Source organism: Somniosus microcephalus, unplaced genomic scaffold, assembly GCF_052327205.1.
Source record: "Somniosus microcephalus isolate GS21.2 unplaced genomic scaffold, FLI_Smic_1.0 unresolved_chr7, whole genome shotgun sequence".
NCBI lineage: Eukaryota > Metazoa > Chordata > Chondrichthyes > Squaliformes > Somniosidae > Somniosus > Somniosus microcephalus.
In genome coordinates, this window is record NW_028225185.1 from 15,184,396 (window position 1) to 15,209,244 (window position 24,849).

Sequence of the window (24,849 nt, forward strand, 5' to 3'; positions counted from 1 at the left end):
CAGCGAGGACAGATCCTCATCCCAGGGTTACGGAGCCAGGATTTGAACCCAGAAGTCGCAGAATGGAGTCAGGGACCACAGTTATAACAAACTGCTCACACTCCATTCCAGCCAACTGCGGGGTCACAGGTCAAACAATTCCTCCACCTCCCCCCCACCCCGCACACAAGATCGTAAAAGACTCTCGGCCAAATCCTCGGGTCGGGCCCACGTCCTAAGAACTGCGCGGCACGGAGAGCGTTGGAAAGACTCACGTAGTCGTCGGTGGCGTCTTTGACGGCCGTGATCGTCAAGACTAGAACCAAAGGCACAATGGTGGTGAACCAGGAGAGTGAGGAAATCTGCGGGATCAGCTGGAAGAGGGAAACAGTTAGGAAAGGTTAGTGCAACGGAGCGGGAGGAACAATCAGGACAGCGGGCCGACAATCCGGGACAAAGGAGCTCGCCGCGCGAGGCGTTCCGGACAACAGCTTCGGCGCCAATTTGCAAAACACCGGCTACCAATTTCTCTCTCAACGCCGCTGAGGACGAGCAGCAGTGGTACCGTCCCGGTACTAGGAGCTGGGGGGCAGGGGCCTGGCCTCTCTGAGGGGGGGCGTGCGGCCCGGCCTCTGGTGGGAGCGCGGCCTGGCCTCCGGTGGGAGAGCGGCCTGTGGCCTCTGGTGAGAGACTCGATCGCTGCCCCACATGCGTCTTCGATCTTCACGAAACTCAGCATTAAGCACGGCTGTGTCTACTTAATAGCGCCCGACCTCTGGGGGACGTGCGGCCTAGCGCTGGAGCTGCGTGCGGCCCAGCCTCTGGGGAGGGCGAGCGGCCTAGCGCTGGAGCTGCGTGCGACCTAGCCTCTGGGAGGGAGCGACCCAGCCTCTGGGGAGGGCGAGCGGCCTAGCGCTGAAGCTGCGTGCGGCCTAGCCTGTGGGAGGGAGCGGCCCAGCCTCTGGCCCGAGACTCGATCGCTGCCCCACATGTGTCTCCGATCTTCACGAAACTCAGCATTAAGCACGGCTGCGTCTACTTAATAGCGCCCGAGGCTGGCGAGGGGTTGGGGGGGGGTGAATCTCAGACCGACTTGGTTACCAGATGGGATTCAGTCCCCTTTTCCTGCCCCTCATCAAAAAGGTGGCAGGGCGGCGTTATTAGGAGGCAGGCTGAGATGAGGAGCTTGCCGCTGGGGGGGTGGGGGGAAGGATGGGGGAAAAAAATATATATATATAAATCGCAGGCCCAGATTGGTGTCCCATCAGTCCGCACTGCCCCCAATCCCGAGAGAGGCCTCCGACTGAGACACTCGGGGATTGTGGCCTTCAACAAGAAGTTCAAGGGAGTGACAAGAGCAGCTGGGAACCCATTTATATACGTGCAGTGGCATAGTTCCGAGAGCAAGATATGTGAAAACAGGCCACCAGGAGGAGTTCAGGCTCGATGGGCTAGCCAAACAGGCTATTCTTAACAGAGTCCAGGAAACTGCAGCAAATTGGACACGTGTTGTTTTTATTTATTTTTTTTTATTTTTTATTTTATTTTTTTTTTGAGTAAAAGCGAGGGGCAAAATAGTTCTTGACTAAAATTACCGTCACTAAATTAAAATTACACGGTATCTTGGAGCACGGAAGGAGGCCATTCGGTCCATCGTGCCTGTGCGGCTCTTTGAAAGAGCTCTCCAATTAGTCCCACTCTCCCCCTCTGCTCTTTCCTGTAAATTTTTCAGCTTTATTTATTCCCTTTTGAAAGTCACTATTGAATCTGCTTCCACCGCCCTTTCAGGCAGCGCGTTCCAGATCACAACTCGCTGCGTCAAAAACATTCCCCTCATCTCCCCCTCTGGTTCTTTTGCCAATTATCTTAAATCTGTGTCCTCTGGTTACCGACCCTCCTGCCACTGGAAACACTTTCTCCTTAATTTTATGAAGGGGGAAAAAAAAAAAATTAAAATGTCGAGAGACCGAGAAGAGGCCAAAAACTGAAATCAAAATGGATTCTCGGCTGGCTCTCGGCGCCGGACGGTGAGGCCGGAGGGGACCGGAAATGGGCGAAGGAGGCCTCAGGTTCCCTTGGGGTTCGTAAGCGGGCCGGGTTTCCTCGCCAGTTGGACGGGAAGGCAGGGAGATTCCGGAACCACAGATCCTGAAGAAAAAACTCGGGAGGTTTGAAAAATGAGAATTCGCGGCGGAATTTCTCTCCTGCCCGTCCGCCCCGCCCCTCGCCAGAAGGACTAAAGTCTGGGACGGAAGGCCGGGGCCAAAACTTAGCCTCGATTCCGGCCAAGGCCCAAAAACCAGAGGTCAGATGGTGTTGAGGGGTGAAATTTGCGGACAGACAACGCCCTTGAAGACGACAGTCTTCTGTCTGCCCTTTTTATGCGTTTATACTCAACTGGGAGTTAATGTGCATAGGTCCCTGAAGGTGGCGGGTCATATCGAGAGAGTGGTTAGCAAAGCATACGGGATCTTGGGCTTCATAAATAGAGGTATTCAGTACAAAAGTAGAGAAGTTATGCTGAACCTTTATAAAGCGCTGGTTAGGCCACAACTGGAGTATTGCGTCCAGTTCTGGTCACCACACTTTAGGAAGGATGTGAAGGCCCTTGAGAGGGTGCAGAGGAGATTTACCAGAATGGTTCCGTGGATGGGGGATCTTAGCTACAAGGACAGGTTGGAGAAGCTGGATTTGTTTTTTTGTTTTTTTTTAAAGAGCAAAGGAGGTTGTGGGGTGTTTGATTGAGGTGTACAAGATTATGGCAGGTTTGGACAGGCTAGACGGGGAAAGGCTGTTCCCCACTAGTTGATGGTACAAGGACTAGGGGACACAGATTTAAGGTTTTGGGCAAGAGATACAGGGGGATGTGAGGAAAAACATTTTCACGCAGCGAGTGGGGAGGACCTGGAACTCGCTGCCGACGGAAGTGGTGGAAGTGGAGACACTCGATGTTTTCAAGGGGAGACTGGATAGGCACTCGAGGGAAATAAACTTGCAGGGCTACGGGGATAGAGCGGATGTTTTCAAGGGGAGACTGGATAGGCACTCGAGGGAAATAAACTTGCAGGGCTACGGGGATAGAGCGGGGGAATGGGACTGACTGGATCGCTCTGCAGAGAGCCGGCACCGACTCGATGGGCCGAATGGACTCCTTCTGTGCCGTTATGACTATGACTAGGCCAGCACGCCCGCTGAAGTGACAAGAGAATCGCGCGCCCGTTACGCGAGTTAATCTTTTAACCCGCTCAGCACCACCGGCGGTCACGCGCAACGCGAAACGGAAGAGATAACGCCAAGGGACGGCGGCTAGTACCTGAAGGATCAACAGGAAGAGGAAGTAGGTGTTGGCCACTTCCTGGAACTGCTCGAAGAGGTTGACGGGGAGGAAGGTGATGATGTTGTACTTCGATGTTTCGATACAGTTGTTCTGCAAGGAATGAAGGCAAGGCGGACAAAAGAACGCGTTGAGTAGGTTCTGGGATTCGCCGCACCCACCCCCCTACCCCGAAAATCGATTTCCGCAAGTCAGTCCCCAACCATGGAGAGCATCACAGTCTGACCTCCTCGCCCGGCGCCCCGCACGCTCGCGCTTTCCGCTGGGGGAGCGGTCATCGAGAGAGCCCTCGGGACCCTAGACGATCCCCGCCCCCTCCACCCTTTGAGCGGAATATTAGACTAGTATTGTTCTCCTCTCAATAGCTCAGAGGAAGAGTCTTGGTTGACCCAAGGCCCAGGGGTAAAATTATCCATTGATAGCAACCACTTACACTCCCACCCCAGCCCCGCTGGTAAAGGCGCTTGTGGGTGTCGGCTGAGGACAAGATTGGGTTTGTGGGAGGCCCACCATGGCCGAATGCCACTCACAGTCTAGGTTCACGTGAGTGGGGGGGGGGGGGGGGGGAGAGCGCACGCGTGCGGGTGGGGGGGGGGAGGGGAGAGCGCGCGCGGGGGGGGGGGGGGGGGGAGAGGGGGAGAGCGCGCGCGCGGGGGGGGGGAAGAGCGCGCGCGCGGGGAGGGGGGGGAAGAGAGAGAGAGCGCGCGGGGGGGGGGGAGAGGGCGCGCGCGGGGGGGGGGGGGGAGAGGGCGCGCGCGGGGGGGGAGAGGGCGAGCGCGGGGGGGGGGGGGAGAGGGCGCGCGCGGGGGGGGGGGAGGGAGAGGGCGCGCGCGGGGGGGGGGAGGGAGAGGGCGCGCGCGGGGGGGGGAGGGAGAGGGCTGCGCGCGGGGGGGGGGGGGGGGGGAGGGAGAGGGCGCGCGCGGGGGGGGGGGAGAGGGCGCTCGCGGGGGGGGGGAGAGGGCGCGCACGGGGGGGGAGAGGGCGCGCGCGGGGGGGGGAGAGGGCGCGCGCGGGGGGGGGGAGAGGGCGCGCGCGGGGGGGGGAGAGGGCGCGCGCGGGGGGGGGGGAGAGGGCGCGCGCGGGGGGGGGGGGAGAGGGCGCGCGCGGGGGGGGGGGGGGGGGGGGAGAGGGCGCGCGCGGGGGGGGGAGAGGCGCGCGCGGGGGGGGGGGGGGGGGGGGGAGAGGGCGCGCGCGGGGGGGGGAGAGGGCGCGCGCGGGGGGGGGGAGAGGGCGCGCGCGGGGGGGGGGGAGAGGGCGCGCGCGGGGGGGGGGAGAGGGCGCGCGCGGGGGGGGGGGGGAAGAGGGCGCGCGCGGGGGGGGGGGGGAAGAGGGCGCGCGCGGGGGGGGGGGGAAGAGGGCGCGCGCGGGGGGGGGGGGGGGGGGAGAGGGCGCGCCCGGGGGGGGGGGGGGGGGGGGGAGAGGGCGCGCCCGGGGGGGGGGGGGGGGGGGAGAGGGCGCGCCCGGGGGGGGGGGGGGGGGGGGGGGGGGAGAGGGCGCGCCCGGGGGGGGGGGGGAGAGGGCGCGCCCGGGGGGGGGGGGGGGGGGGGGGGAGAGGGCGCGCCCGGCGGGGGGAAGAGGGCGCGCCCGGGGGGGGGGGGGGGAGAGAGGGCGCGCCCGGGGGGGGGGGGGGGAGAGGGCGCGCCCGGGGGGGGGGGGGGGGGAGAGAGGGCGCGCCCGGGGGGGGGGGGGGAAGAGGGCGCGCCCGGGGGGGGGGGAAGAGGGCGCGCCCGGGGGGGGGGGGGGGAAGAGGGCGCGCCCGGGGGGGGGGGGGGGGGGGGGAGGGCGCGCCCGGGGGGGGAAGAGGGCGCGCCCGGGGGGGGGGGGGGGGGGAGAGGGCGCACCCGGGGGGGGGGGAGAGGGCGCGCGCGGGGTGGAGAGGGCGCGCGCGGGGGGGAGAGGGCGCGCGCGGGGGGGAGAGGGCGCGCGCGGGGGGGAGAGGGCGCGCGCGGGGGGGAGAGGGCGCGCGCGGGGGGGAGAGGGCGCGCGCGGGGGGGGGGGGGGAGAGAGAAACAGCGCTATCAACCGAACACTCTACCCTTCACAGAACGTAGTTGGCCAAGTTGGGTGGGGGGGTTGAGGTGTGGGGAGGGGGGGCGATGGAGAACCAACCGTACGGGACAGCCAAGGCTTTCGGGATTGGGCGGAGAGGCTGCAGAGCGCTGGGCGCAGGAGTCACTGGCTGGGTTCAAATCGCTCAAACACACAAACACACACACAATGAATAATAAATGGCAAACAGCTGCCGCACTCTCCGCTCCTACTGAGTTACGCTGACTGGCGAACTCCTTCTCCGCCCCTCCCCGACAACTCAGCATTGACATGCCCAGCCCCTGACCCATGACCTCAGGCTCAGTGTTGACCTATCCCCCAGCCTCTGACTCCTGACCCCAGGCTGTGTTGACCTATCCCCCAGCCTCTGACCCCTGACCCCAGGCTGTGTTGACCTATCCCGCAGCCTCTGACTCCTGACCCCAGGCTCAGTGTTGACCTATCCCCCCAGCCTCTGACCCATGACCCCAGGCTCAGTGTTGACCTATCCCCCAGCCTCTGACCCATGACCCCAGGCTCAGTGTTGACCTATCCCCCCAGCCTCTGGCCCCTGACTCCAGGTTCAGCCTCGACCCACTCTGACCCCACTCCTCGGCGAAGGAGCCCAATATTTCCCCAGGTTACTCAAAGGGTCAACGCAGTGCGATGGAACATTCTGGAACCCTCCCACCCCCGATCCCTGCGATCCAAAGAAGCACGACGTCCGGATCAGAAAATAACCCACCGCAGGAAGACGCCACCCCGCTCCCCACACACCACCTCCACCCCGCCCCTCGGCGCTCCCGGTCCCAGAGGGGAAATCTTACCGCGTACTGGAACTTCTCATTGTATTCACGGTCGTTCGCTCTCACCCGGCGCTCTTCCTCTGAAAGGAAAGGGACAGAGAGAGAGACTGAGTCTGGGCGAGAGAGAGAGAACATCCCAAAGCGAGACACCACCCTCCCTAGAATATACAGCACAGAAACAGGCCATTCGGCCCAACCAGTCCATGCCGGTGTTTATGCTCCACTCGAGCCTCCTCCCGTCTTTCCTCATCTAAATCTATCAGCGTCACCCTCTATTCCCTCCTCCCTCATATGTTTATCCAGCCTCCCCTTCAATGCATCGATACTATTCGCCTCAACCACTCCCTGTGGTAGCGAGTTCCACATTCTCACCACTCTCTGGGTAAAGAAGTTTCTCCTGAATTCCCCATTGGATTTCTTGGTGACTATCTTATATTGACGGCCTCTAGTTTTGCTCTTCCCCACAAGAGGAAACATTCTCTCTGTGTCCACTCTATCAAAACCTTTCATCATTTTAAAGACCTCTATTAGGTCACCCCTCAGCCTTTTGTTCAAGAGAAAAGAGACCCAGCCTGTTCATCCTTTGCTCATATGTATACCCTCGCATTTCTGGTATCATCCTCGTAAGCTGCCTTCCCAGAGCGGGAGAACCTCTCAGGATCTCAACACCGAGAGCTTATACCCACCAGGAAAGACTGAACAGGCGGGGGCTCTTTTCTCTAGAAAAGAGAAGGCCGAGGGGTGACCTGATCGAGGCCTTTAAGATTATGATGGGGTTTCGATAGAGTAGACGTAGAAAAGATATTTCCACTTGTGGAGGGGGACCAGAACTAGGGGCCGTCAAGATAAGAGAGTCAGCAATAAATCCGATCGGGGATTCAGGAGAACCTTCTTTACCCAGAGAGTGGTGAGAATGTGGAACTCGCTACCACAGGGAGTGGTTGAGGCGAAGAGCGTAGATACATTTAAGAGGAAGCTGGATAAACACATGGGGGAGAAAAGAATAGAAGGTTATGCTGATGGGGTGAGATGAAGAGGGGGTGGGAGGAGGCTGGTGTGGAGCAGAAACACCGGCACGGAGCAGTTGGGCCGAATTCTCTGTTTCTGTGCTGTGAATACTATGTAACACCATCCAGGACAAAGCAACCCGCTTGATCGGCACCCCATCCACCACCTTAAACATTCACTCCCTCCACCACCGGCGCACCGTGGCTGCAGTGTGGACCATCTACAAGATGCACTGCAGCAACTCGCCAAGGCTTCTTCGGCAGCACCTCCCAGGCCCGCGCCCTCTTCCACCTAGAAGGACAAGGGCAGCAGGTACATGGGAACACCACCACCTCCAAGTTCCCCTCCGAGTCACACACCCCATCCCGACTTGGAAATATATCGGTGCCGTTCCTTCATCGTCGCTGGGTCAAAATCCTGGAACTCCCTCCCTAACAGCACTGTGGGAGTGCCTTCACCACACGGGACTGCAGCGGTTCAAGGCGGCGGCTCACCACCACCTTCTCAAGGGCGATTAGGGATGGGCAATAAATGCCAGCCTTGCCAGCGACGCCCACATCACGAGAATGAATAACAAAAACATCAATGTGAAGAGAGAACTCAGTAGGGGGAGGGGGTCCATAGAAGTGGCTTGTCGGGCCTACGCGCACAAATAAGCCTGACTCGAGAGCGTGAGCTCAGCTCCTTCGACCATTCTTCCCACGTTCTTAGTGCGTCACTCAACGTACAGCAACAACCTGCATTTATCTAGCGCCTTTAACGTAGTAAAACGTCCCAAGGCGCTTCACAGGAGCGATTATCAGACAAAATTTGACACCGAGCCACATAAGGGGATACAGGAGACTCTCGATTTACCGGTTCCTAAAATAACCGGAAATCTCGGTTAACCGACAAAATTCAGGAGTAGGCTCAGGTAAGTTTTACTTCATATTAGTGGCCGTTCCTGGACCTGTGGCCGGGGTTCCTGCACCTGTTGCTAAGCAACAGGGACGCTTGGCTCTTGTGGCCGGAGTTCCTGCACCTGTTGCTAAGCAACAGGGACGCTTGGATCTTGTGGCCGGAGTTCCTGCACCTGTTGCTAAGCAACAGGGAAGCCTGGATTTGTTGCGGTGTACGGAGCTCTCGTACCTTTTAACCATACCTCTCTGTAATCCGGACTTTTTGATAAACCGGCACCACGCCGGTCCCGTTGGTGCCGGGTAAAAAAAAGTTTCCTGTATTAGGACAGGGCTTGGGGTCAAAGAGGTCGGTTTTAAGGAGCGTCTTAAAAAGGAGAGAGAGGCGGATAGGTTTAGGGAGGGAATTCCAGAGCTTGGGGGCCCCGGGCGGCTGAAGGCACGGCCGCCAATGGTGGAGCGACGGAAATCGGGGGATGCTCGAGAGGGCGGAATTGGAGGAGCGCAGAGATCGCGGAGGGTTGTGGGGGCTGGAGGAGGTTACAGAGACAGGGACTATGGTGCGAGGGAGGAGGGGGGGCAGAGAAAGGCCTGAGGGGGGTCACAATCTCGGTCGCCAACATCCAGTGAAGGACCCCCGAGCTGCCTGCATAATTTTCCCTGAGGCGGAAGGGGAGAACTTAGCGGGGACGAGGGAGAATACATATATTTTTTTTTAAAAACAGGGCCCTTTGAACAAATGCTTTGTGCGACTGGACGAATGCTGGACACACACAGGCCAACTTCAGTGACCGAACGATCGATCTATCTATTAATAAATTAAATATCACATGTCGGGAAGCATGTCTCATCAACCTTTCCCCGATATGGATTCCTATGTCTTTATTTAGAATCCAAAAACTGCCGATGTAAACTTGTGCAAACTGGCTGCCGCTTCACAGCCAATGAAGTACTTTTTTTGAAGTGTGGTCCCTGTTGTAAAGTAGGAAACGCGGCAGCTCAATTTGCGCACAGCAAGCTCCCACAAACAGCAATGTGATAATGACCAGATCATCTGTTTTAGTGATGTTGGTAGAGGGATAAATATTGGCCCCAGGACACCAGGGAGAACTCCCCCTGCTCTTCTTCTAATAGTGGCCGTGGGATCTTTTACATCCACACGAGAGGGCAGACGGGGTCTCGGTTTAACGTCTCATCCGAAAGACGGCACCTCTGACAGTGCAGCGCTCCCTCAGTACTGCCCCTCCGACAGTGCGGCACTCCCTCAGTACTGCCCCTCCGACAGTGCGACGCTCCCTCAGTACTGCCCCTCCGACAGTGGGGCGCTCCCTCAGTACTGTCCCTCTGACAGTGCGGCGCTCCCTTAGTACCGCCCCTCCGACAGTGCGGTGCTCCCTCAGTACTGTCCCTCCGACGGTGCGGCGCTCCCTCAGTACCGCCCCTTGGACAGTGCAGCGCTCCCTCAGTACTGCCCCTCCGACAGTGCGGCGCTCCCTCAGTACTGCCCCTCCGACAGTGCGGTGCTACCTCAGTACTGCCCCTCCGACAGTGCGGCGCTCCCTCAGTACTGCCCCTCCGACAGTGCGGCGCTCCCTCAGTACTGCCCCTCCGGCGTTCCCTCAGTACTGCCCCTCCGACAGTGCGGTGCTCCCTTAGTACCGCCCCTCCGACAGTGCGGTGCTCCCAGAGTACCGCCCCTCCGACAGTGCGGCGCTCCCTCAGTACCGCCCCTTGGACAGTGCAGCGCTCCCTCAGTACTGCCCCTCCGACAGTGCGGCGCTCCCTCAGTACTGCCCCTCCGACAGTGCGGTGCTACCTCAGTACTGCCCCTCCGACAGTGCGGCGCTCCCTCAGTACTGCCCCTCCGACAGTGCGGCGCTCCCTCAGTACTGCCCCTCCGGCGTTCCCTCAGTACTGCCCCTCCGACAGTGCGGTGCTCCCTTAGTACCGCCCCTCCGACAGTGCGGTGCTCCCAGAGTACCGCCCCTCCGACAGTGCAGCGGTCCCTCAGTACTGTCCCTCCGACAGTGCGGCGCTCCCTCAGTACCGCCCCTTGGACAGTGCAGCGCTCCCTCAGTACTGCCCCTCCGACAGTGCGGTGCTACCTCAGTACTGCCCCTCCAACAGTGTGGCGCTCCCTCAGTACCGCCCCTCCGACACTCCCTCAGTACCGCCCCTCCGACAGTGCGGCGCTCCCTCAGTACCGCCCCTCCGACAGTGCGGTGCTCCCTCAGTACCGGCCCTCCGACAGTGCGGTGCTCCCTCAGTACTGCCCCTCCGGCAGTGCGGCGCTCCCTCAGTACTGCCCCTCCGACAGTGCTTCTCCAGTCCGTAGGGGACAGGCGGTTTAGGGAGAATCGATGCCGGGAAATGGCGATCGATATTCCGAAAACACTTAGTGGGAAATAAACCAACTTGCAGCATGTGCGCCGAGGTCATCCATAAGTTATGGTGTAGACTGGGAGTGAGCCATCATCACATCCTATGGGTCCTCGTAATGAATAATCTTCTTACCACGCATTAAAGATTGATAGACAATCCAAGATGATGAAACAGAGCGAGCGCCCAGTGAGCAGACAGAGAACGGGAAATCCTCAGACACAATGGCCACATGCCACTGCTGATCCCCCCCCAATCCACTGCCCCACCCCCCCCACCCCTGCGTACAGAAGCAGTTCGCCTTCACCATCCGCCACTGACCAGAAACTCAACTGGACCAGCCACGTGAATACCGTGACTATAAGAGCAGGTCAGAGGCTGGGTATTCTGTGGCGAGTGTCTCACCTCCCGACTCCCCAAAGCCTTTCTACCATCTACAAGGCACAAGTCAGGAGTGTGATGGAATACTCTCCACTTGCCTGGATGAGTGCAGCTCCAACAACACTCAAGAAACTCGACACCATCCAGGACAAAGCAGCCCCGCTTGATTGGCCCCCCATCCACCACCTTAAACATTCGCTCCCTCCACCACCGGCGCACCGTGGCTGCAGTGTGTACCATCTACAAGATGCACTGCAGCAACTCGCCAAGGCTTCTTCGGCAGCACCTCCCAAACCCGCGACCTCTTCCACCTAGAAGGACAAGGGCAGCAGGCGCATGGGAACACCACCACCTCCAAGTTCCCCTCCAAGTCACACACACCATCCTGACTTGGAAATATATCGGCCGTTCCTTCATCATCGCTGGGTCAAAATCCTGGAACTCCCTCCCTAACAGCACTGTGGGAGCACCTTCACCACACGGACTGCAGCGGTTTAAGAAGACACTCAAGTGTTTTCAAGGGGAGACTGGACAGGCACTGGAGGGAAATAAACTTACAGGGCTACGGGGATAGAGCGGGGGAATGGGACTGACTGGATTGCTCTACAGAGAGCCGGCACGGACTCGATGGGCCGAATGGCCTCCTTCTGTGTCGTTATGACTCTGTGACTGCAAAAGGAAAGAAACCCAGCAGATTATGAGGAGGCAATGAGGCACTATTTCAGTGCAAGTTCACTTGTGCTAGTAACTGGATTGTGTCATCGTGCAGCTGGTAAAAGGATTCCTTTTTTATTTAAAACGTTTGGAGCAATAAAAGAATGGGATTGGCCATTGCTGGAGGGCAGAGTTTGTTATGAAACGCGAATGGTAATTATCCAGAGCGGTGCGACAGTGCTGGGGGCAGAGAGAGAGAGGGGGAGACAGACAGCGAGAGGGAGACAGCGAGAGGGAGAGAGACAGCGAGAGAGAGAGAGACAGCGAGAGAGAGAGAGACAGAGAGAGAGAGAGAGACAGAGAGAGAGAGAGAGACAGAGAGAGAGAGACAGAGAGAGACAGAGAGAGGGAGAAGGCACAGGAAAGAAAAATCAAGGTTTGAGCCTGGTTGTTGACTTCTTATAAAGATGAACTGAAAACCCCAATGAGCAAAAGTATCCGGACCACGTGATCATGGTTTGCATGTCCCAATTCACATCTTGGACATTTCCAGGCAACCAGAAGTGGAAGAGCTTGGAAGAGGAAGGCCCCGCTGCCCTGTTGCTAGGCGCCTCACTTTTCCCAGGCTGTCAGAGGGCCGACTAGGCCTCAGCAGCTCTCCTGCGGTAACTGGACCCACACACTCATGACCGCACGTAAAGGCCACAGAGCAAGTCTGCAGGAAGTGACGAAATTCGAGGTAAGGCCCGAAGGCTGCTTAACTTCCAACTGTAAAAAAAAACACACGCGCACGCTCGCAGTTCAATGACTTGCTGTCCACAGACCACTCAGTCCTAAAATGGACGCTCACCGAGGTCAAAGAGCACGCCGACGCTCAACTGCCGAGGCTCGCTCGCAAAGAACGCGGTCGCCCTGGTAACCGTACCCGCCGTCGGTGGTTGGGGGAGGGGGAGGGCCAGGCTGCATCTGTTGTGAAGCAGCACGCGGCCGACACAGGTTCGGGATGACAATGAAAATGGATCTGGCTTCTGGGGCTCGGGTGTCAAGGACCTCTCTCGGGTTTCTCACGAACTCGCCGACCTCTCGAGGAAGGCCCCGTTCGATCTACGGCCGTCAGCAGGCCACCGTGCCCGGCCACCTTCATCCGACCGGGTCAGCCGCGGGTCAGTGGGTAGCGCTCTCTCTCGCTCGCCTCCCGTGTCAGAAGGTCATGGGTTCGAGCCCCCACTCCACAGACTTGACCACCATAATCCAGGCCGACATGCAACATGCCCAGTGCCAGGACTGAGGGAGCGCCGCACTGTCGGAGGGGCAGTACTGAGGGAGCGCCGCACTGTCGGAGGGGCGGTACTGAGGGAGCGCCGCACTGTCGGAGGGGCGGTACCGAGGGCGCGCCGCACTGTCGGAGGGGCGGTACTGAGGGAGCGCTGCACTGTCGGAGGGGCAGTACTGAGGGAGTGCCGCACTGTCGGAGGGGCAGTACTGAGGGAGCGCCGCACTGTCGGAGGGGTGGTACTGAGGGAGCGCTGCACTGTCGGAGGGGCGGTACTGAGGGAGCGCCGCACTGTCGGAGGGGCAGTACTAAGGGAGCGCCGCACTGTCGGAGGGGCAGTACTGAGGGAGCGCCGCACTGTCGGAGGGGCAGTACTGAGGGAGCACTGCATGTCGGAGAGGCAGTACTGAGGGAGCGCCGCACTGTCGGAGGGGCGGTACTGAGGGAGCGCCGTACTGTCGGAGGGGCAGTACTGAGGGAGCGCCGCACTGTCAGAAGTGCCGTCGTTCGGATGAGATGTTAAACCGAGGCCCCGTCTGCCCTCTCAGGTGGATGTAAAAGATCCCACAGCCACTATTGGCAGAAGAGCAGGGGGGAGCTCTCCCCGGTGTCCTGGGTCAATATTTATCCCTCAACCAACATCACTGAAAAACAGATGATCTGGTCATTATCACATTGCTGTTTGTGGGAGCTTGCTGTGCGCAAATTGGCTGCCGCGTTTCCTACATTACAACAGTGACCACACTTCAAAAAAGTACTTCATTGGCTGTAAAACGCTTTGGGACGTCCTGAGGTCGTGAAAGGCGCTGGAGAAATGCGAGTCCTTTGGTTTTTGGTAAAACAATTAAATAAAGTCCGGGTTTGAGCTGGGCACCAACTTCCATTTTGATTTCCCCCCCTCCTCCCCCCACCGCCCCCACTTAGTCGATTCCAGCTCCGGCTGAAATCCTGACTTTATTGAACAATTTATTTTTGGAAACTCTCCTGGAGTTCTCTTTTATGGTTTAGATTTCAGGAGAAAGGTTTTAACCTGTGGGGTAAGAGGGGGAAAAGGGGAGCCGCACGTCAAAAGCAAATTAACAACAGCACGGAGGTGATTTACCAGGACGGTCCCAGGGGATGAGGGACTTCAGTTATTGTGGAGAGACTGGAGAAGCTGGGCTTGTTCTCCTTAGAGCAGAGAAGGTTAAGGGGAGATTTAATCGAGGCGTTCAAAATCACGAGGGGTTTTGATCGAGTAAATAAGGAGAAAGTGTTTCCAGTGGCAGGAGGGTCGGTAACCAGAGGACACAGATTGAAGATAATCGACAAAAGGACCAGAGGGGGAGATGAGGAGAATATTTTTTACGCAGCGAGTTGTTGTGATCTGGAATGCGCTGCCTGAAAGGGCGGTGGAAGCAGATTCAATAGTGACTTTCAAAAGGGATATTGGCTAAATACTCGAAGGGGAAAAATTCACAGGGCTGTGGGGAAAGAGCAGGGCGGAGTGGGACTAATTGGAGAGCTCGTTCAAAGAGCCGGCACAGGCACGATGGGCCGAATGGCCTCCTTCTGTGCTGTAAGATTCCTTGAACACCATAGACGGACCCCAGGGAGTGTCGGGGGGCAAAGGGAGAATTAGGATGGAGAAACAAAGCGGGGGTGGGGGCGCAGAGCGAGACACACGCCGAGACGGGGCTCGGTGATTTTCCCCGAGGACTGTCCCGTCCTATTTAGATGTCCCCGGATTGGGGCGGACGTTCCTTTGGCCCCAGGAGCTGGTTGGTACCTGGGCGCCTGTCGCACACCGACCACCTGCTGTGGGTCCCAGCACCAAGGTTACAATGACTGCACACTGATAAACTCCAGCAGCAGACAGGAGGCGGCGGCTGCGGAGAGGGTTAATGTCACGGAGAGCAAGGAGGCTGGGACTGGTGCACACAGTGACAGATGGGTAGCGAGCAGGCAAACAGGCGCAGGACAATTCAGCAACTCTGCAGTAATGACATCATCTTTATGTGAGCGAGGAGAGAGAGAAAGATACAGAAAGAGAGAGACAAAGATAGATAGAGACAGAAAGAGACAAAGATACAGAGACAGAGAGAGAGAGACAGAAAGAGAGAGAGAGACAGAAAGAGAGAGAGACAGAAAGAGAGTCAGACAGAAAGAGAGAGAGACAGACAGAAAGAGAGACAGAAAGAGAGAGAGAGAGAGAGAGGAGAGGAGAGAGACAGAGAGAGAGACAGAGAGAGAGAGAGAGACAGAAAGAGAGAGACAGAAAGAGAGAGACAGAAAGAGTCAGAAAGAGAGTCAGAGAGTCAGACAGAGAGAGACAGAAAGAGAGAGACAGAGAGACAGAAAGAGAGAGACAGAAAGAGAGACAGAAAGAGAGACAGAAAGAGAGACAGAAAGAGAGACAGAAAGAGAGACAGAAAGAGAGACAGAGAGAGACAGAAAGAGAGAGAGACAGAGAGAGACAGAAAGAGAGTCAGAAAGAGAGTCAGAGAGAGAGTCAGACAGAGAGAGACAGAAAGAGAGAGACAGAAAGAGAGACAGAAAGAGAGACAGAAAGAGAGACAGAAAGAGAGACAGAAAGAGAGACAGAAAGAGAGACAGAAAGAGAGACAGACAGAAAGAGAGAGACAGAAAGAGAGAGACAGAAAGAGAGAGAGACAGAAAGAGAGACAGAAAGAGAGAGAGACAGAAAGAGAGAGACAGAAAGAGAGAGAGACAGAAAGAGAGAGAGACAGAAAGAGAGACAGAAAGAGAGAGAGACAGAAAGAGAGAGAGACAGAAAGAGAGAGAGACAGAGAGACAGAAAGAGAGACAGAAAGAGAGAGAGAGAGACAGAGAGAGAAAGAAAGACAGATGGAGTGTGAGAGGGAGATAAACACACACACACTGTACCACAGATTGTTTTCTGGTTATAATGTGATGACGGATGGTAGTTTTGAACGGGACACTTACAATGAGGTGGGCATGGGGGGTTTAAAGGTGAGCGGCTGTGAGATGGGTCTGGAGATGGTAGAGCGGTGGGATGGGATGGTGCGGGGGGGGGGGGGGGGTGGAGCTGCCTGTCCCCCCCCCCCAGGCCCCTCAGTACCTGTCCCCCCCCCCGGCCCCCAGTACCTGTCCCCCCCCTGGTCCCCAGTACCTGTCCCCCCGCGGCCCCCCAGTACCTGTCCCCCCCACCGGCCCCCAGTACCTGTCCCCTCACGGCCCCCAGTACCTGTCCCCCTGCGGCCCCTCAGTAGCTGTCCCCCCCCCCCCCCCAGCCCCTCAGTACCTGTTCCCCGCCCCTGGCCCCCAGTACCTGTCCACCCCCCCGGCCCTCAGTACCTGTCCCCTCCCGGCCCCCCAGTACCTGTCCCCCCCCCGACCCCCTGTACCTGTTCCCCCCCCCCGACCCCCCGTACCTGTCCCCCCCAGGCCCCCCAGTACCTGTCCCCCCCCCGGCCCCCAGTACCTGTCCCCCCCCGGCCCCCCAGTACCTGTCCCCCCCCGGCCCCCCAGTACCTGTCCCCCCCCCCCCGGCCCCCAGTACCTGTCCCCCCCGGCCCCCAGTACCTGTCCCCCCACCCCCGACCCCTAGTACCTGTCCCCCTCAGCCCCCCAGTACCTGTCCCCCCCGGCCCCCCAGTACCTGTCCCCCCCCGGCCCCCCAGTACCTGTCCCCTCCCCGGCTCCCCAGTACCTGTCCCCCCCCCCCCCCACCCGGCCCCCCAGTACCTGTCCCTCTCACCTGTCCCCCCCAGGCCCCCCAGTACCTGTCCCCCCACCCCCGACGCCCAGTACCTGTCCCCCCACCCCCGACCCCCAGTACCTGTCCCCCGGGGGCAGCCCGCGGCCCCCCTGGGCTTGCCGGCCACTCGGAACCACTTGTCCGCCGTCTCCCGGGGAATCGTCATGTCGAGCCCAGGCACAGCCGCCCGGTCCGGGGCATCCCTCGGCCTGCTCCAGGGAGGGAGGGGGTGTGTGAACAACCGGCCGGCTCCGTCCCCGCTCCTCACTCCCTGACCTCAGCCACGCAAATCCAGAGCCAGCGCTCGGTAACCTTCAGCTTCATCCCCCCTCCTCCCAAGGTCTCCTAGTCCAGCCTCCCTCGGGAGAGGGAAAGGGGGGGAAATAAATCGACCAGCGAGACAGACAGAGACGGAGGAGAGAGGCTGATTTCCCCCACCTCCCCCGAGCTTCCTACATCCCCGGGAGCGGGAGCGGCACCAGCCCAGCCCGCCGCTCAGCCAGCAGCAGCGGCCCGGCCTAGCCCGTCACCATGGCAACCGCTTCAGGCCGCCACTCAACAGCGCTCTTCAACATGGGCTCATTTGGGTGAGAGGGGGGGGGGTGGGGGGTGATGGAGAGGTGAGGGTGGGGGGTGATGGAGAGGTGAGGGTGGGGGGTGATGGAGAGGTGAGGGTGGGGGGTGATGGAGAGGTGAGGGTGGGGGGTGATGGAGAGGTGAGGGTGGGGGGTGATGGAGAGGTGAGGGTGGGGGGTGATGGAGAGGTGAGGGTGGGGGGTGATGGAGAGGTGAGGGTGGGGGGTGATGGAGAGGTGAGGGTGGGGGTGATGGAGAGGTGAGGGTGGGGGGTGATGGAGAGGTGAGGGTGGGGGGTGATGGAGAGGTGAGGGTGGGGGTGATGGAGAGGTGAGGGTGGGGGGTGATGGAGAGGTGAGGGTGGGGGGTGATGGAGAGGTGAGGGTGGGGGGTGATGGAGAGGTGAGGGTGGGGGGTGATGGAGAGGTGAGGGTGGGGGGTGATGGAGAGGTGAGGGTGGGGGGTGATGGAGAGGTGAGGGTGGGGGGTGATGGAGAGGTGAGGGTGGGGGGTGATGGAGAGGTGAGGGTGGGGGGTGATGGAGAGGTGAGGGTGGGGGGTGATGGAGAGGTGAGGGTGGGGGGTGATGGAGAGGTGAGGGTGGGGGGTGATGGAGAGGTGAGGGTGGGGGGTGATGGAGAGGTGAGGGTGGGGGGTGATGGAGAGGTGAGGGTGGGGGGTGATGGAGAGGTGAGGGTGGGGGGTGATGGTGAGGTGAGGGTGGGGGGTGATGGAGAGGTGAGGGTGGGGGTGATGGAGAGGTGAGGGTGGGGGGTGATGGAGAGGTGAGGGTGGGGGGTGATGGAGTGGTGAGGGTGGGGGGTGATGGAGAGGTGAGGGTGGGGGGTGATGGAGAGGTGAGGGTGGGGGGTGATGGAGAGGTGAGGGTGGGGGGTGATGGAGAGGTGAGGGTGGGGGGTGATGGAGAGGTGAGGGTGGGGGGTGATGGAGAGGTGAGGGTGGGGGGTGATGGAGAGGTGAGGGTGGGGGGTGATGGAGAGGTGGGGTGGGGTGATGGAGAGGTGGGGTGGGGTGATGGAGAGGTGGGGTGGGGGTGATGGGAGAGGTGGGGTGGGGGTGATGGAGAGGAGGGGTGGGGGTGATGGAGAGGTGGGGTGGGGGGTGATGGAGAGGTGGGGTGGGGGTGATGGAGAGGAGGGGTGGGGGTGATGGAGAGGTGGGGTGGGGGTGATGGAGAGGAGGGGTGGGGGTGATGGAGAGGTGGGGTGGGGGTGATGGAGAGGTGGGGTGGGGGTGATGGAGAGGTGGGGTGGGGGTGATGGAGAGGTGGGGTGGGGGTGATGGAGAGGTGGGGTGGGGGTGATGGAGAGGTGGGGTGGGGGTGATGGAGAGGTGGGGTGGGGGTGATGGAGAGGTGGGGTGGGGGTGATGGAGAGGTGGGGGGTGATGGAGAGGTGGGGTGGGGGTGATGGAGAGGTGGGGTGGGGGTGATGGAGAGGTGGGGTGGGGGTGATGGAGAGGTGGGGTGGGGGTGATGGAGAGGTGGGGTGGGGGTGATGGAGAGGTGGGGTGGGGGTGATGGAGAGGTGGGGTGGGGGTGATGGAGAGGTGGGGTGGGGGGTGATGGAGAGGTGGGGTGGGGGGTGATGGAGAGGTGGGGTGGGGGGTGATGGAGAGGTGGGGTGGGGGGTGATGGAGAGGTGGGGTGGGGGGTGATGGAGAGGTGGGGTGGGGGGTGATGGAGAGGTGGGGTGGGGGTGATGGAGAGGTGGGGGTGATGGAGAGGTGGGGTGGGGGGTGATGGAGAGGTGGGGGTGATGGAGAGGTGGGGTGGGGGGTGATGGAGAGGTGGGGTGGGAGGTGATGGAGAGGTGGGGTGGGGGGTGATGGAGAGGTGGGGTGGGGGGTGATGGAGAGGTGGGGTGGGGGGTGATGGAGAGGTGGGGTGGGGGTGATGGAGAGGTGAGGGTGGGGGGTGATGGAGGGGTGGGGTGGGGGGTGATGGAGGGGTGGGGGGTGATGGAGTGGTGGGGGGGTGATGGGTGGAGATGGGATGGGGGTGGGGGGTGGGAGTGGGATGGGGGGGTGGGGTGGGATGCAGGCTTTGGGGGTGGGATGGGGTGTGGGGTGGGATGGGATGGGGTGTGGGGTGTGGGGGTGGGATGGGGTGTGGGGGTGGGATGGGGGGGTGGGGGTGGGATGGGGGTGGGATGGGATGTGGGGGTGGGGTGGGATGCGGGCTTTGGGGGTGGGATGGGGATGGGGGGATGGGATGGGGGTGTGGGGGGGGGGAAGGGGATAGGAGACCAGGATTCACCAAGCAGGAGCTTCGACTGACTTCCCATTCAGTTTATGTCTGCAGCTCCGACGCTTCCGGGACCTTTCCCGGCCTCGGCTTGTTTAAGAGGAGCCCCACCCCCTCTAACATGGTATTTAGCTGGGCCCGGAGTTGCCCCGACAGTCGAAACAGTGACAGCAGCAACAACGTGTATTTATATAGCCTACTTTCAAAACGCGCCGTCCTGAGGTCGTGAGAGACGCAATATATAGCGGGGCTATAAAAGTCCCAGAGACCAGGTAAGGCCTCACAGCATCGGCGGGAATTTCAGCGGCAACAGCGGGGCTATAAAAGTCCCAGAGACCAGGTAAGGCCTCACAGCGTCGGCGGGAATTTCAGCGGCAGCAGCGGGGCTATAAAAGGCCCCAAGAGACCAGGTATGGCCTCACAGCGTCGGCGGGAATTTCAGCGGCAGCAGCGGGGCTATAAAAGGCCCCAGAGACCAGGTAAGGCCTCACAGCGTCGGCGGGAATTTCAGCGGCAGCAGCGGGGCTATAAAAGGCCCCAGAGACCAGGTAAGGCGTACCAGTCTCCAGTCTGGGAACTCGGAGGGAAGGAGAGAGGTAAAAAGTAATCCAAGTGTGACGTCACCAGAAAGCGGGTAAGTGATTGGTTGGTAAGTATTTCTCCCTTTTTAAGCTTAAATCTCTTTGGTTTATAGTTTCTAAGGTGCGATATTCATCATCTAGAATCGGGACAGAGGGTATTTAAAAATATCAAATTTAATTAATTACATAGAATGGGAGATCAGGTGATGTGTTGCTGCTGCAATATGTGGGAGCTGGTGGACACCATTGATGCTCACGGTGATCACATTTGCAGTAAGTGTTGGCTGCTCGAGGAATTCCGGCTCCGTGTTGAAGAGCTGGAGTCCGAGCTTCAAACACTGAGACACATCAGGGAGGGGGAGAGTTACCTGGACTCTGTGTATCACGAGGTAGTCACACCAATTAGATTAATTAATTCAGATGTAGTCCGTGGCCAGGGTCAGGATGGTGTGACTAGAAGTGAGGCAGGTACGGGGATCCAGGAGGTAGTGTTGGAGGAGCCGCAGCCCTTGCACTTGTCCAACAGGTTCGAGGCTCTTACTCCCTGTGAGGATGGGAACAGGGACTGCGGGGAGGATGAGCAACCTGGCCACAGCACCATGGAGCGGGGGGCCATTCAAGTGGGGGGAGTTAAAAGAAATGTTGTAGTGGTAGGAGATAGTATCGTTAGGGGGATAGATAGAGTTCTTTGCAGCCGAGAGAGAGAGTCCCGAAGGCTGTGTTGCCTGCCTGGTGCCAGGGTGAAGGACATCTCCTCTGGACTGGAGAGAAACTTGGAGTGGGAGGGGGAGGATCCAGTTGTCGTGGTCCATGTTGGTACCAACGACATAGATAGGACAAGGAAGGAGGTTCTGCTGAGGGAGTTTGAGCAGCTAGGGGCCAAATTAAAAAGCAGAACCACAAGGGTAATAATCTCTGGATTATTACCTGAGCCACGAGCGAATTTGGCTAGGACAAATAAAATTAGAGAGTTAAATGCGTGGCTCAAAGACTGGTGTGGGAGAAATGGGTTTTGCTTCCTGGGACACTGGCACCAGTACTGGGGCAGGAGGGAGCTGTTCCGGTGGGACGGGCTTCACTTGGCCAGTGCTGGGACTAGAGTCCTGGCGGATCATATAACTAGGGCTGTAGAGAGGGCTTTAAACTAACTAGTGGGGGGCAGGTTCCTAGAGAGCAAATAATAAAAATGACAACAGAGAAGGTCGTAGACTTAGGTAGCAGTGAGGAAATTAAAAACCAGAGCGTGTCAGGAAGGGGCAGAAGGTATGGAGTAAAAGGTAAAGTAATAAAAAGGGCAAAAGCAGGAACTAAGTGTCACAAAACATCTTTGAAAATTCTCTAACTGAATGCACGTAGCATTCGTAACAAAATAGACGAGTTAATGGCACAAATAACTACATATGGGTATGATCTTGTGGCCATTACAGAAACATGGCTGCAGGGAGACAATGCCTGGGAATTAAACATACCAGGTTATTTAACGATCAGGAAGGACAGGCAGGAAGGAAGGGGAGGTGGGGTGGCTATGTTAATAAAGGAAGGAATCACTGTAATACAGAGAAATGATATTGGGTCAAAAGATCAGGATAATGAAACAGTTTGGGTGGAGATAAGGAATAATAAGGGGAAAAAAACACCAGTGGGTGTAGTCTATAGGCCTCCGAACAGTTGCAACTCTGTTGGACGGAGTATCAATCAGGAAATAGTTGAGGCTTGTAATAAGGGAACATCTATAATTATGGGGGATTTTAACTATCATATTAATTGGACAAATCAAATTGGGCAGGGCTGCCTTGAGGATGAGTTCATTGAGTGTATTAGGGATGGGTTTCTTGAGCAGTATGTAACTGAACCGACCAGGGGGCAAGTAAACTTAGATCTGGTCCTGTGTAACGAGACAGGATTAATTAAAAATGTCCTAGTAAAGGATCCCCTTGGAATGAGTGACCATAACATGGTTGAATTCCATATTCAATTAGAGGGTGAGAAGGTTGGATCTCAAACAAGCGTGCTAAACTTGAATAAAGGAGACTATGAAGGTATGAGAGCAGAATTGAGTAGAGTGGCTTGGGAAAATAGATTAAAGGGTAAGACGATACATGATCGGTGGTGTACATTTCAGGAGTTATTTTACAACTTCCAAAAAATATATATTCCACTGAGAAGAAAAGGGTGTAAAAGAAAAGACAGCCATCCGTGGCTAAGTAAAGAAATTAAGGATAGTATTCGAATAAAAATAAGGGCATATAAGGTAGCCAAATCTAGTGGGAGGATAGAGGATTGGGAAAACTTTAAAAGACAGCAAAAAATAACAAAAAGATTGATTAAGAAAGGGAAGATAGATTATGAAAGTAAATTAGCAAAAAATATAAAAACAGATAGTAAGAGTTTTTATAGTTATATAAAAAGAAAAAGGGTGGCTAAAGTAAATGTTGGTCCCTTAGAGGATGAGACCGGGAAATTAATGGTGGGGAAATATGGAGATGGCAAAAACACTGAATGAATATTTTATATCAGTCTTTACAGTAGAAGACACTAAGAATATCCCAACACTGGACAAACAGGGGGGCTATAGGGGGGGGGAGGAGCTAAACACGATCAAAATCACTAAGGAAGTGGTACTCGGTAAAATAATGGGACTCAAGGCGGATAAATCACCTGGACCTGATGGCTTACATCCTAGGGTCTTGAGGGAAGTGGCGGTAGGGATTGTGGATGCATTGGTAATAATTTTCCAAAACTCCCTGGACTCAGCAAAGGTCCCGGCAGACTGGAAAACTGCTAATGTAACACCCTTATTTAAAAAGGGCAGTAGACAGAAGGCTGTAAACTATAGACTGGTTAGCTTAACATCTATGGTAGGTAAAATTTTAGAGTCCATTATTAAGGAGACAGTAACAGGACATTTGGATGATCATAATTTAATAGGACAAAGTCAGCATGGTTTTATGAAGGGGAAGTCATGTTTGACAAATTTGCTGGAGTTCTTTGAGGAAGTAACATATAGGGTGGATAAAGGGGAACCAGTGGACGTAGTGTATTTAGACTTCCAAAAGGCATTTGACAAGGTGCCACACAAAAGATTATTGCTTAAGATAAAAAATCACGGGATGGGGGTAATATTCTGGCATGGATAGAGGATTGGCTATCTAACAGAAGGCAGAGAGTTGGGATAAATGGTTCATTCTCAGACTGGCAATCAGTAACTAGTGGTGTTCCGCAGGGGTCAGTGCTGGGTCCCCAACTCTTTACAATCTATATTAACGATTTGGAGGAGGGGACCGAGTGTAACACATCAAAGTTTGCAGATGATACTAAGATGGGAGGGAAAGTAGTGAGTGAGGAGGACATAAAAAACCTGCAAGGGGACATAGACAGGCTAAGTAAGTGGGCAGAGATTTGGCAGATGGAATACAATACTGGAAAGTGTGAGGTTATGCACTTTGGCAGGAAAAATTGTAGAGCAAGTTATTATCTTAATGGAAAGTACTGAAGTACAAAGGGATCTGGGGGGATAGCAAAATACTGCAGATGTTGGAAATCCGAAATAACAACAGAAAATGCTGGAAAAACTCAGCAAGTCAGCACGAAACTCAAAAGGTTAGTATGCAGGTGCAGCAAGTGATTAAGAAGGCCAATGGAATGTTGGCTTTCATTGCTAGGGGGATAGAATATAAAAATAGGGAGGTATTGCTTCAGTTGTACAAGGCATTGGTGAGACCGCACCTGGAATACTGCGTACAGTTTTGGTGTCCATACTTAAGAAAGGACATACTTGCTCTCGAGTCAGTACAAAGAAGGTTCACTCGGTTAATCCCGGGGATGAGGGGATGGACATATCAGGAGAGGTTGAGTAGATTGGGACTCTACTCATTGGAGTTCAGAAGAATGAGAGGCGATCTTATTGAAACATATAAGATTGTGAAGGGGTTGGATCGGGTGGATGCGGGGAGGATGTTCCCGATGATGGGTGAAACTAGAACTAGGGGGGCATAGTCTTAGAATAAGGGGCTGCTCTTTGAAAACTGAGAGGAGGAGGAACTACTTCACTCAGAGGGTGGTAGGTCCATGGAATATGCTGCCCCAAAAAGCTGTAGAAGCTACATCATTACATAAATTTAAAACAAAAATAGACAGTTTCCTAGAAGTAAAGGGAATAAAGGGTTATAGGGAGCGGGCAGGAATTTGGACATGAGTCTAGGTTCGGATCGGACATGGCCCTGTGGGTAGCGGAGCGGGCCCAGGGGCCGTGTAGCCTGATCCTGCTCCTATTTCGTGTGTCTAATTCTGTTAGATTCAGGAGATGGTTCTGTGATAGTAGATTGGCGGTGAGGATCAGATCAGCCAGGATCTTATTGAATGGCGGAGCAGGCTCGAGGGGCTGATTGGCCTATTCCTGCTCCTATTTCTTATGTTCTTATGTTCTTACAAGTCTTTCTTTACACTAACTTTAACGTAGTAAAACGTCCCTGGGCGTTTCACAGGAGCGATTATCAAACAAAATCTGACCCCGAGCCACAAAAGGAGATATTAGGACAGGTGACCAAAAGCTTGGTCAAAGAGGTCGGTTTTAAGGAGCGTCTTAAAGGAGGAGAGGTAGTGTAGAGGGAGCTTTACTCCGTATCTAACCCGTGCTGTACCTGCCCTGGGAATGTTTGATGGGACAGTGTAGAGGGAGCATCACTCTGTATCTAACTTGTGCTGTACCTGCCCTGGGAGTGTTTGATGGGACAGTGTAGAGGGAGCTTTACTCTGTATCTAACCTATGCTGTACCTGCCCTGGGAGTGTTTGATGGGACAGTGTTGAGGGAGCTTTACTCTGTATCTAACCCATGCTGTACCTGCCCTGGGAGTGTTTCATGGGACAGTGTAGAGGGAGCTTTACTCTGTATCTAACCCGTGCTGTACCTGCCCTGGGAGTGTTTGGTGGGACAGTGTAGAGGGAGCTTTACTCTGTATCTAACCCA

At 56.9% G+C, this 24,849-nt stretch overlaps 1 protein-coding gene across 1 annotated transcript in view; it reads right to left on the reverse strand.

Annotated features, from left to right (window-relative positions):
- The window catches only part of LOC147086571 (phospholipid-transporting ATPase ID-like), a 112,442-nt gene extending 95,446 nt beyond the window's left edge, over positions 1-16,996 (reverse strand). The window contains exons 1-4 of the mRNA XM_085978273.1: positions 16,541-16,996; positions 6,169-6,227; positions 3,293-3,406; positions 255-353 (exon numbers count right to left, since the gene is read on the reverse strand). Of these exons, the coding sequence (XP_085834399.1) occupies positions 255-353; positions 3,293-3,406; positions 6,169-6,227; positions 16,541-16,625 (357 nt within the window). The 5' untranslated portion in view covers positions 16,626-16,996. The remainder of the gene's footprint in view (positions 1-254; positions 354-3,292; positions 3,407-6,168; positions 6,228-16,540) is intronic.
- Between the last annotated feature and the right edge of the window lie 7,853 nt (positions 16,997-24,849).